Here is a 12078-nt window from a genome sequence, read left to right on the forward strand (position 1 = left end):
CGGCACGGGCAGGGAACAGGGTGGCCCAGCCCCGAGGGGACAACCTGGCAGGGTCAGGCGGGGTCCGGGGGGCAGCGGTGGGGCACAGGGGTGGGGCTGATGGGGGCCGGGGGGGACAAGGAGCTGAGCCCCGTGGGGCGCTGCGGGGGGCAGCGGGCCGGGGGCTCCCGCGGGGCGGGGCAGGGGCTCCCCCGCCGGCACGCGAGCGGCCGTGACGTCCGGCGCGAGCCCCCGGGCCCCGCCCCGCCCCGCCGCGGCGCCCCCGCCCCCCCACCCCACTTCCGGCGGAAGCGGGGGGCTCTTTCCCTTTCCGGGTGCGGGTCCCCGGGCGGAGCGGCGGGACGGCGCGGCGGCGGGCGGGCGCGGGGCGCGTGTCATGGCGGAGCTGGCGCAGGGGCAGAGCGCAGCGCCCGTGGGGATCAAGCCCGAGGGGTTCGTCGACGCTCTGCACCGGGTCCGGCAGGTAGGCGCCGGCTGACGGGTCGGGGGCGGGCGGAGGCCGCGGGGCGCCGCTAGGCCGCGGGGCTGAGGCGGGGCGCGGAGCCGCCGTGAGGGGCTGGGCCGCGGCCCGGCGGCCCCTCTCTCGGGAGGCCGGAGCCGGCGGGCCTCTCTGAGGAGCCCCGGGGCAGTCCCCGGCGGGGAGAGGGGCGGGGCGGGGGGCTGCGGGGCCCTCTGACAGCCCCCGCCGGCGCGGGTCGCGGCCGGGGCCTGTGACACGGCAGAAGCGCTGCGCTGCGGGGAAGGGGGCGGTCTGCAGCCTGTGGGGGCTTCTCGGCCGCCAAGCTGTCGTCTTGCACTTTGCAGTGGGTGGGTGCGAGCCAATATTCGGTTTTTTTAAATGAGGCCTTAATTGCGCTTTAGGCTAATCAATAGAAGCCCTGGCAGAGGGAGAGCTTTGCATTCCCCCCTGGGAAGGGGAGAGAGAGGGGAGTGCTTCCCAAGGGAATCTCAGTGCTTGCACAATGCTAAAATGGAAACTTGTGGTGAAGGTGCCCACACCTGCAGAAATCGACACCCCTCTCTTCAGTACAGGATATCGCAAGTGTCTGTGCGCTCCTCGGTTTAGTGGAAAGTGGCTCCAGAAACAAGAAGCTGCTGCTCACGGTGCAGGTTTTGTGACTGTTCATCACACCTCTCATTACGTGTCTGTTGCAGGTGTTTATTCCATCTCTGAACAGATTGCACGTTACTCATGGTTAGTAACTGCACCTTAACAAGACGTGATACAGCTAAATACCAGGACCACTGCCCAAATGGCACTTAGAGACCCTGACTGTATTCTTTCCAATGTTACAGGCCAGGTGGGAGGAATCTCCTTCTGTTGCCCAGACTCCCTTTTCTCATTTCACTGAGAAACTTCTGAAGAAACTAAGCTGGACCCTAAGGCCTTTCAAGCAATTGCTCTAATGGATCTTAAGTGGCTTACCATCGCTCATGGCTCACTTGTGAATCAGTACGGCAGCAAGTCCACCTTCTGTACAGTCTTCAGCGACCCGTACAGAGGTGCTCAATGTTCTAGATGAACACCCAGCACCTTTCCAGAGGAGATCACAAGCTAGCCTACTCTTCTGTCATTGATTTCTTTCTCACCATAAGTATTGCAGCAGGCAGGTTGCGTGTTAGCTGCCTCCTGAATGGGGCTATGCGTCACTTTTTTCAGCGGCTAACAAAGCACTGTGGCCTTGGCAGTATGTGATGTCTGAAAGCTTTGCTGTTAGCCCAGGGTTATCTACTTGATGCAGTTAAATTGAGAGATGTTGCAGCTGTGTTTGTCTTGACCTGGTCCTCTGTTACTGAAGGCCTCGCATTGCAAAAATGTCTTGTTGAATATCTGATAATATCACTTGCTAGTAGTTGAACAATCTTGGAATAACCTGTTTATGTAGAAGAAGATAATTATTTGTTGCTAAGTTAGGCTTGTTGAAATTATTTGTGAGTGTGTTGGAAGTGCAATGGTGTATACCACTCATCTGCTTGGTGTAACAGGTTAAATGTGAAAGTGGGGTGCCTTGGGTGGCATTAGGCTAAAACATAGTGCTAACTGCAAATGGATCAGAGTCAGTGTTGTGTGGTTGCTGTCATCATGTTTGTAGGATGAATCTGTGAAGCCCCCTAACCTGTGTGTAAAGGAGATGGAATATTAAGTAATTCTGTAACCTAGCTGTGCTCCAGTTTTGCTGCCCTTATGTTCATTATACTTGAAAGAATATGTTTGATTTCTGTGAACCTATGGCTTGAGTTAGTCTAAACTGGAAGATTTCAAAATCTTTCAAGTTGCCAACTTTATGTCAAGCGCTGCAGCGTAGCAACCTTCCTGCTATCTTTTTACACTGGATACAAGAAATACGTGCTGTGCACATGTTCATGGGAGCGCAGTGGCCTACATTTTTGTGCAATGAGTTGTATGCTGCCTGTTGAAAATGTGATTATTTTTTTTCCATTAATGTTTGTGGGATGAAAAGAATTGTTGGCAAGTGCTAAAACATTCCCCTCCCCCCCTCCCCGCAAAAGTGCTTGATTTAATCTAGTTCCGTAGAGGCTTTGTAAGAGACTAGGTAGTCTTCTCCTGCACAAAATGGCAGGACTAAATTGTCACTAATGACGTTGCCAAATGTGAATGAAGGTGGTCTTAATTGCTCAGGGGATGGATATTTACCTCACCACCCGAGCAATCTGTGATGGAACTTCCTGACTGAGAATCAGATGGGATGTAAACGCAGTTACACCAAACACTTCACTGCAGGTGATGGCAGAGCTTTCACCGAGTGTGTGTAGTGTTGTGTTTGCCTGGCCTGTATGGATCTGGTACGTAGATGTCAGCTTTTGTACTGTTTCTGGCCAATGTTGTAGTCTTTTCTGAGTATTACTTTTGCTTTAAGGGTATGAGGGAGCGGAGGAAAAAATTCATGGTTCTTGCTTCGTGGGTTGGTATGGCATCCCTGGCTTGATGCTTGAACTCTTTCAAAACTTAATCTTATGCTTAGTAAATTTGATTACTAGTCTTAAGTTTAGTTCTCATGAGAGCCATAATACTAAAATTGTGCTGTGGAATCCAATGCTTAGTTATTAGTAACTAAATAATTGAGGACAGGGAAGACTTTTCTGACCAAAGTAACTGCATTCCTCAAAGTCACTGGGATGTGAGTAAGAAATCTGGAATACCTTGGAAAGAAATTACTTGTACATTGATTTCAATGCTTGTGCTGGACTTGCTTGGGTCTTTTGTGGACTCTTAAATATTTGAGATGGAGGAAAAATTACTTTTTCACGTAAATGCTGTGGCTTTGAGATGGTCTGTCCTGCCTCTTCTGCATCATACCTCAAGCGAGTGGATTAGTTTACGGGTCGTAGGTGGTGACTGATCTGGCTGGCTGGCTGCTTCTAGGCTGCATGGCTTTTTTTCTTTGGCGTTTTGGATGGTGGTGAGTGAAAGAGGATGTTAGCTCCCCTTCTGAGCAATGGGATCAGAAAATAAGCAGAGCTGCCTGTACTTTGGACAAAAGTGGGTTTCTGTCAGACTGTCCTTGAGTCTTACTGACAAAACAGTGTCTTGCTTGGTCCTTACCCTCTCCTGCTCTCCTTGGCAGGCTCGCTTTCAGTACAACTCTGCAGCACTTAGTGGTTCCTTTTCCTTACATGTGCGGCTATTCTTGTAACCTGCCATATGTGCTGTCTGAATCTGGATTTCTGGAAACGCTACAAAGAGGAAAGGCTGTGGCTTGGTAAGCCTGTAGCATGCCATCTTGGGTACCTTGAAAGTGGATGAATATCCTGAGACTTACTCAGAGTCAACAGGCTGTATGTTTAAAATCCCTTTCTATTATCTGGTGCTAACTTCTAATTTCCATGAGGATGGAGGGGTCTTAGACTAACTTATCTTTATCCCCTTGCAGAGTACTTTTTCAGATCATCCTCAAATAGATTTAGGGCTTTGCAGTTACTCTAGTATTTAGGAAGACCACCTGTGGCATGGAGTTGTGAATGGTTTTGCTCCTTCCTGCAGAGCTCCGGGGAAATGTTTGTCACGCCAGCTCTGGAGTATTCTGCTCCACAAATGGGAAGAATAGCAGAAGCCCTAGAATTGTCTGAAGGGTCAGGTGACAGCAGCTTGCTGTTTTCTATCCTGCTAATATCTAGAACTGGTGATTTTACCAGTTGCTGTTCTTTTGCCAGACAGCATGGAGATTCTTCACAGAAGCTAGGCCCTTTCTCTTGAAAGCTGAATTCTGGGGATATTGGTGTTTGAATCTTGCTGTGCCTAGCAAAGAAGCTTCATGTTTAAAAATGGGTTTGTATTACACCATTTTTGAAGAATGTTAAAGGTACAGGAGGGCAGAAGTGCAAGGTATAGGAAAATATACCTATACAATTTTGTTTTTCTTGGCTTTACCATTACTATTTATAGTTCAGGTTTGTGCTGTATCATTTAAAGTATTTGTTGGGAGAGCTTTATTTTAGGGAGATTAGGTGCATAAACAGTTCTGTGGTAGTGATGCTTTTTTCCAGTATATTTCAGAGCTTAGTAAAATGGATGTGTTTGGTTTAGGAGGGGAAAAAAAAAGTAACTGACATACAGCGGGACAAAAGCAGTGGCTAGCAGTACATTATTCAAGGTCATTTAGTCAGATAAGGACTAGGTCTGCTTACTTTTGCTATGTTCTAACATTTATGCTTATCTCCCTGCTGAACCTGTAGTAAAACCTGAGGTTCACATTTTAAGTTGAACATAAGTTAAAATGTATTCTAACTGCTAAATGTACTTTTAAAGCTGAACTCTTAATTTTACAGAGTATTTTTTCCTGCTGTTGTGAGGTGGCGTTTGGTCTGCCTATAATCCAGTGGCAGCTGGGAGGCTTTAGAGATAAGGGTGCAAGTTTAAATAAAAGGGGGGAAAAAAAAGAAAATATCCCAAAAGCTGATAATGTAAAAATTGCTTTGACATTCTTATTTTGCCCTTTACTTGGAGGGCTCTGTGCCATAATAAATGGAAAATTGCCACCAAAGGGCAATAATTGTGCTAAGCACAAGTAGGGGTTTGCAAAGCTCTCCCACTCTAGGAGCGAACAGCCTTAGTGCCAGCGATCTGTTCGTGCACACCTTTGTACTTTATGCTAGCTTCCTTTTGTAGGCCAGCTTCTGCTATCTACAGACGATTTTTTTTCTTTCCCTTGAGTGTGTGGTGTGTGATTTCAGCTCCAGACTATCAGCTAGCAGTTTCTACAACTTAGAGATATTTTTTTTTCAGGTAAATAACTACTAACAGAAAGAGAGTTCATGAAGGGCATGTTAAAATCAAACGTTCCAACAAAGCATGCCAGGGTATGTTATACCTGATACTGTTCCTTTCAGCGTGTGTTGTACGTTATGTGACAGCTAATAGATTGTTCAAAAATGTATTTTTCAGCTTTGAAGTAGTCAGGAAATATCTATGGTCTTTGTACCTTCATTAAGATCCTCTGCATCCCAAACGTAAGGGGAAAGCGTGTGGGCGAAGAGCGGGAGCCACGGATGCAGTACAGCATTCAACAGAAAAGCAGGGCATCGCCTGGCACTCCCTAGCGTGGAGTGGACAAGGTGTGTTAAAGCTTTCAGAATCAGACTTCTATGGGCTTATTAGTTTTTGGAGATGCTGATGTACAAGGTGCTTGTCATCAAAGCTTTGCTACATGGTCACTGTGCTGGTCCTGCAGGAAGACTTTATTAATACTTTCCTGGCATTTCTGGCACAATGAAGTTGTTGACTTTCTAAAAGAGGACAGGACAGAACGGACTATGAGAAGAAAATGGTCAAAGCTTGGAGCAAGGCATTGAAGAGAATGTTTTCTATTCTCTTCCTAAAAGCAGTGCCCTCAATCTTTCAAGATTATTTCAAATAGCTTTTTTTCAGTACCCTGTGGTTCTGAATCTTGGGCAGTTGTTTATTCTACTGCAGCAGCCGATAGTGTCAACAGCCAGAGTTACAGTAGGTGTCTTTCTGTTGCAGTAAAACTCAAATTTTAGAAACAGTTTTAGTTACATTTGTCATTTGCCCTTGTCTTCATTTAAAACGTATCTGTGTAAAATGCTTTTTCATCTGTTCTTGTTGCTTATTTTCTGGTGAAATCCCAGCTACAATAGAGCGACATCAGACTACTAGTAAAGATCCTATTTAATGATTTTCTTTTTCCTGGAAAAGGAAGCAAAAGGCTGTAGTATTCACTGTGCTTTATATTTGTTCTGTAACTACTTTGTTCTGCACTTGCTTATTACAGCAAAATACTTCATGTAGGCAAGGGGTGCTGTGAGACTGCAGTTTGCCTGTCCCTGAGTGTGTTTTAACTCAGGTGCAGCACCGAAGTAATGCACCTCTGTGTTCCTAGAGTGGCCTTACATCAGTTGGCTTGGAGAGCGGGTGAAAAGCTTGCCTCTGGCATCCATCTGTATAGATGTCTCCCAAGTGTCATTCGAGACGAGCTTAACTTTTCGATTCGATTAAGTGATGTTTAGGGGTGTCTCACCTAGTTTCTTTGCTTACCTTACTGTGATACCTGACTGTCTCCTCTTTTCTGTAAGTATCCTCCTTGCATCCTGGCTTGGCAGGGAATGGCACTTACCCTTCCGTAAGGGATAGAAGCAGAGACACAGGCAGTGTTAATCACGTTCGTGCTGTATTGACCGCTGCAGGAAATCAAAACTAAATCGGGACGAATAGTTTGCCCGCTGGTTTATTCTTCATACAGTAAATGCAGAGTGATCCAGTCTCTTTTGACAAGGAGTTCCCAAACCTGCCCTTGTGCTGTGTATTTTCGCATTCTTCTCCCTCTGCTCCCCCACTGATGGGCAAGTATGCATTTCTGTGTATCTGGATATGCACGGATGCAGGAGGCAGCACGTGTTCCCCTATATGGCTATGGTGGTGTCAGCTTCTCCAGGACAAAGTTGATGAGCTGGTTTGAGCTCTCCTTTGCAAGATTTAGCATGTCAGCTGTCCATTGAGTGAACAAACCTGGATATAGCATTCCAGGGAGTAAATACCTACTTATGATCTGGAAGAACTGGGTGAATATGATCCTAAATAAACCAATATTAAAAGCAAGCAGAAAATTGTTTCCTTTACAAATGAAGCACTGCTGTCTTGGAACTGTTGTAAAGCCACCTATATAGTAAGTAGCTGAGAGAAGACTGGACTGGAGTAAATGCCTTACTGGAATAAAGAGTATTTGGCTGTGGTGGATGAAACTTCAGGTATGCTAATCATACTTTTATCCCCTGTTTTTACAGATTGCTGCTAAAATTGGAGATATTCCTCACTTGAATAATTCTACAACACTTGTGGACCCATCCGTCTACGGTTATGGAGTGCAGAAACGGCCCCTGGATGATGGAGGTAAGCTGGCTATAATTAGTCTTGTGAATTCCGCTCCTGAAATTCATCTATGGAGACAGTTGTCTGCTTTAAGGACAGAAATCAACGCATCTTTCTGTGGTTAGAAGTTTTATACAAGATTCCTGGTGCTGTTTTATCTAGATAGCACAGGGCTCCTAGGCATTAGTATTATTAATGTGAAGCAATTCTGTCTTAGCTCATGAACCTTTGGAATTAGCAAATGAACTCTGTTAATTTAAATCTTGTTCTATGGTAGCTGGGGAAGGGAGGGAGGAGGATGTGCTTGTTGGAGCCACGCTGGAGCCCGTGTGTAGAGTACCAGATACACATAGTAAAGCTGTTCTTCCCTGACCCTTATTTTCTGATAGTGGGCAGTGTATAGGGACAGTATTACATGTGCTCTTTTCCATGCGTAGCAGTGGTCACAGCACAGTAGTTGAGTTGCTGTCAAGAGTTCTGATTGCATTGTACATGAATTTTAAGGAGAAAAGGTTTTGATACAAGTTGGACGGAAACTTCCTGTATAGGGCTTAGCTTTTTTTCATAATTATTCTTAGAGAATTTTTAAATTTCTGAAGCATTTAACATTGGCCACAGCCAAAGAATAATCTACTGGGTGGACCATATCTGGTAACTGTAATGAGTTAATATTGTATGAAGCGTTACAATTTTAAAATAAGTTACTAGTTTCTTATATTTGGTGGGAACCACAAAAATGTTAGACCAGGTGTTTTCTTTTTTACAAATATAATGTGCACTGTTACAAGAAGTGTTTAAACTGTATTATCTGCTGCTGTATAGATGCACAGAGCTTACCTTTTCCTGTAGTTGGTTATTAAAAAAAGAAAAACACCCATGGCTCTGTCTTCCTATTTCCTCTTGTATTTTGACTGCCACAGGTGGCCCTGCAGGGTGATTCTCTCCCCCACAGATATGCTCAGCAGTACTGAGGAGATAAGCAAAGCTGCTGCCTAGCACTTCGTGTTGAAACTAACTTTTTCTGTCTGATACGAAGGCTGAAAATACTGCAGGTCTGCTTCTCATTCTGAAAAAATGTGCTGGAGCACAGGGTGAAGTTTCTTTCATGTGGAGCCTCTGGCTTGCTAACATTACTGTTTTCTGAACACATGCCACAACCCACTGTTCTCTGGTGTTGGCTCTATTTGAGTGAGAGGTTGCTGCTCCTTTGGTTTGATGTTTTAGGAAAGAATGGGTTTATCTGGGTGAGCCCCTGTGCCTTATATCTCAGGCTGGAGCATCACTCTGTGAGAAGCCAGAGGCCTGGCATTACGGGGGTGTGTTGGTTTCTCTATGGAAAGATGTTCGGCTGTCGTGCAGGCTGTTCAGTGTTGGAGAACGCTGAACAATTTTGAGCTGCGTCTGAATAGTTTAGATAAGTGGCTATACATGAAAAAGAATGAAAGCAGACTTCTGAGAACTCGTCACTCATAACATTAGTCCTGCCTATTTCTTTCGTTGATTCATCAGATTGAACTGAGAAATCTGACCTTGTGACAAGATGTGTTTTTGTGAACTTTTAACATGTGAAATGGTTGTAGCACTTAATGACAGCACAAGTTAGACTTTGTACTTAAACTTTTACTGGTGAGCCCTATTTCTTGCTGAGCCTTGTTTGTGTCGACACAAACCATGTCAATACAGTTGCAGCCTGGGTTATAAATGTACATTACTGCTGCTTTCTTGTCTTGTGCTAGATAGCTCCATGGAGCAGGTATCGTTCCTGGGAAAGTCTTCCAGAGTGGCTGAACTCCTGACTTTTGTATGGGCAGTTCTGCTGATGTAAAGACCTACAGGTGTTTGCTCACCTGTAGTTCAGCACTGAGCCTTGTCTGTAACTGTTTTTAAAGTAGCTCCAATGCTGTATTTGCCCTTGGGTTGTTTGTACGCATCTGTAGGTTTTGTAACTCGGTCCAATGCCTTTCCCAAAAATCTGATCTGTGAGATCTTAGAGGAGAAGAGAAATGATGGAAGTAATATTTTAAAGGACTGGAATTACACAAAGAAGCGGGAATTGTCAGGGTAGGAGCAAGGCTTGTATCACTACTTTCAGCTTTGGTCATCTTGGGTTTTATTTATAATGGCATTACTAAGTCCTGTACTGAAATACAATTGTGTGATGCGTTTCCCACCTAACCGCATAATCCTCCTGTGCTGCTCTTTAACTGCATGCACAGAACTGCAGTCTGACAAAGGAAATCCTGGAGCTGCAAGTGCTTTTTTGTTTTGTGTGTGTTTGTGTTACGATCCATATCTTAGTCATCTCAGGCTATCTGCTCTTGCTGCCATGGCATTAAAAGACTATAATGCAGCTTGAGCTTTAAGCATCTGGAAGATGGCATGTTGCTTTTAATAGGACGCTTAAATTAGGAAAGCGCTCCCCATTTGGATGATCTTTTCATTTTGTTAGCTGCAAACAAGGGGTGTTGGAATTGCATGCCCACACTTTCCTCCATTTTCTGCTTGTCTGTGAACCACAGTTTGGAGACGTTGTCAAGAAGTGATTTTATGTTTCGCATGCTCTAGAAATTTTATAGTGCGGGGGTTTGGATACATTCTGCTGCTCTGGATAGCTTGGAAACAAATCTGGTGGTAAATCTTTTGATTGTTTACCTCTGTATAGTGTGTGTTCACGGGTGGGTGCAGGTCTCACTGCTTCCTTATCCCCATGTAGCTGTTAGAAAATTACTTCTGTTCCTAATACTCCTGAAGAAAATGGGTCCAGAGGAAGTATTTAAGGTGACAGGAGAACCATCTGTCTTGTCAGGAAAATATAATTCTGCCTGTCCATTTTTGTAAACATCTGCTGGCGTGTGTGGCTGATTGATGCCGGCTTAGGAAGTGGTCTTAAGACAGGGTGACAGTGCACTGGTCAAAACAAATTCAGCTGCTTTTAGAGCATTTCCAGGAAAAATAGATTTGTCATAGTATTGGAAACCAGAATGTGTGAGTGCCTTTTGCACTTAATGCAACCTTCATCTGAAATGAAGAGCTGTTAGGATTGGCCTTGGTGACCTGGCCTGTTGGTTTTAGATGGAGCTTGAGACTGATTATTTCTCTTTTCCCTGGCTTCTTTATTTCCCCATTCTGGAAACAACATTAAAGTAATTCTGCAAATAGCTATAGTGCAGGGAGGAGATCAGGTTTATTTGTACGGCTCATAGGAAGTCTTAGTCTGCATTGATATGACCAGTTGCAGCGGTTGGTGTTTCTCAGCAAAGGTGAGCACTGGAGATGGTGTTGGTCTGAGCTGCAGGGAGACCTGGTGGCATCTTGCTTGTGGCTTGCTGCTGAGGATAGATCCCAGCCCTCTTGTTAATGGCCAACAGCTGCTCTTGGCCTCCATTCTAATTAATGGGGCCCTCTAATTACCAGCACAATTTAATAAGTTTATTTAATGCTAAATAATCCTTAAAGAAACAATCTTTTGTTCAAAGGAAGGAGGGATCTAGTCTGCTGAAAAGAGACTGATCCCCAGAACGACAGTCTTTGCCCTGTTTTGTATTGCTTTGAAGAAGTTTCCAGTGATAGGTGTAGGGGTTAAGCAGCAGTGTTACAGCTGAAGGCTGGGACATCCTTTCAGTCTGGGGAAACAAAGATGAGAGACATTGGAGAAGCCTCACACACCCCTCTCTCCACCCCCTGCCTTCCCCAGGCTTCTGCTTCTGTGGTGCATCCAGATATGAAGATGGCCCGTTTTGGTGCAATAAAACTTGATTGTAGTAGAGCCAAGGGGCTCAAGCACAGCGTGATCCTGTTGTATGGAATACTTCAGTCTTCTGCTCAAACCTGTTTTCAATGTGAAGGCAGAAGGAAATCTTATCCCTGTCTTACTGCAGAAAAAAGTTGGTAGTGATGCTCCTTGACACATCTGTAGCAGCGGTAGGACCAGGGCAAAAGTCTATATTTCTTGGCAAAAGGTTTAGTGGAATACACAAAATGCCAGTGTTTTTCAAAATCACAACTTTATAGATCACCATTTTTTAAATAAGGCATTTGGGGGGGGAAGCCTATAAAGATTTGCAGTGAAGGCAGACATTAAAATTATTAGGTTTTGACCATTTAATGAAAGCAAAACCTAGCGATATTTAATGATGAAGAATTAGGCTAACTAATGTCTTCCTTGTAGCTTTCTAAAATTGATGATGATCTCAGTTTTGTTCAGAAGTATGAAATGCATCCATGTTCCACTGCTCTCCAGGAGATACATCATTCTGATTTTATTCTAGCCATGGATATATTCTCGATGAGATTGTATATTCCCATCATGCACATTAATTTAGTGGGAGGCACTGCTCTGTTTTATGGGGTGGAAAAAAAATATCTGCATTTGTTTTGAGTGTCTGTTAGGTAGAATTCAGTTAAGGTGAAGCCTAAAGCAGAGTGAAGTGTTACCAACCAGCAGGTGCCATTAATAGGAAATTGTGCTGATTTTATTCAGTATTTTTCCTTATTTGCAGTGAAATGACTGCAGTTACAGTTAAATTGTACTCAATAGATGTAAAAGGGGGAAATATGTACGTGGCTTGTCAGAGTTCAGCCCCCTCCCTGGCGTGAAGAGGGAGATCGTGGAACAGTACATCAGCTTTCAGTACTGCAGTGAGCATCGTCTGCCCCAGCCCTGCCTCTCTATTAGTCCCTGCCTTTCCGAGCAAAATGGGCATGTTGGAGAAGAAATGGACCTTGAAGTTGTT

The 12078-nt window shown here is 44.8% G+C and overlaps 1 protein-coding gene across 4 annotated transcripts in view; it reads left to right on the plus strand.

Annotated features, from left to right (window-relative positions):
• Positions 1-307: 307 nt before the first annotated feature.
• Positions 308-12078, plus strand: part of FUBP3 (far upstream element binding protein 3) — a 41395-nt gene continuing 29624 nt past the window's right edge. For all 4 annotated transcript variants that reach the window (XM_055720261.1, XM_055720263.1, XM_055720262.1 and 1 more), the window contains exons 1-2: positions 308-463; positions 7261-7366. In XM_055720261.1, coding sequence (XP_055576236.1) covers positions 377-463; positions 7261-7366 — 193 coding nt within the window. In that variant the 5' untranslated portion in view covers positions 308-376. The remainder of the gene's footprint in view (positions 464-7260; positions 7367-12078) is intronic.

The sequence above is a fragment of the Falco cherrug genome, chromosome 9, assembly GCF_023634085.1.
Source record: "Falco cherrug isolate bFalChe1 chromosome 9, bFalChe1.pri, whole genome shotgun sequence".
NCBI classification, from domain to species: Eukaryota; Metazoa; Chordata; class Aves; order Falconiformes; family Falconidae; genus Falco; species Falco cherrug.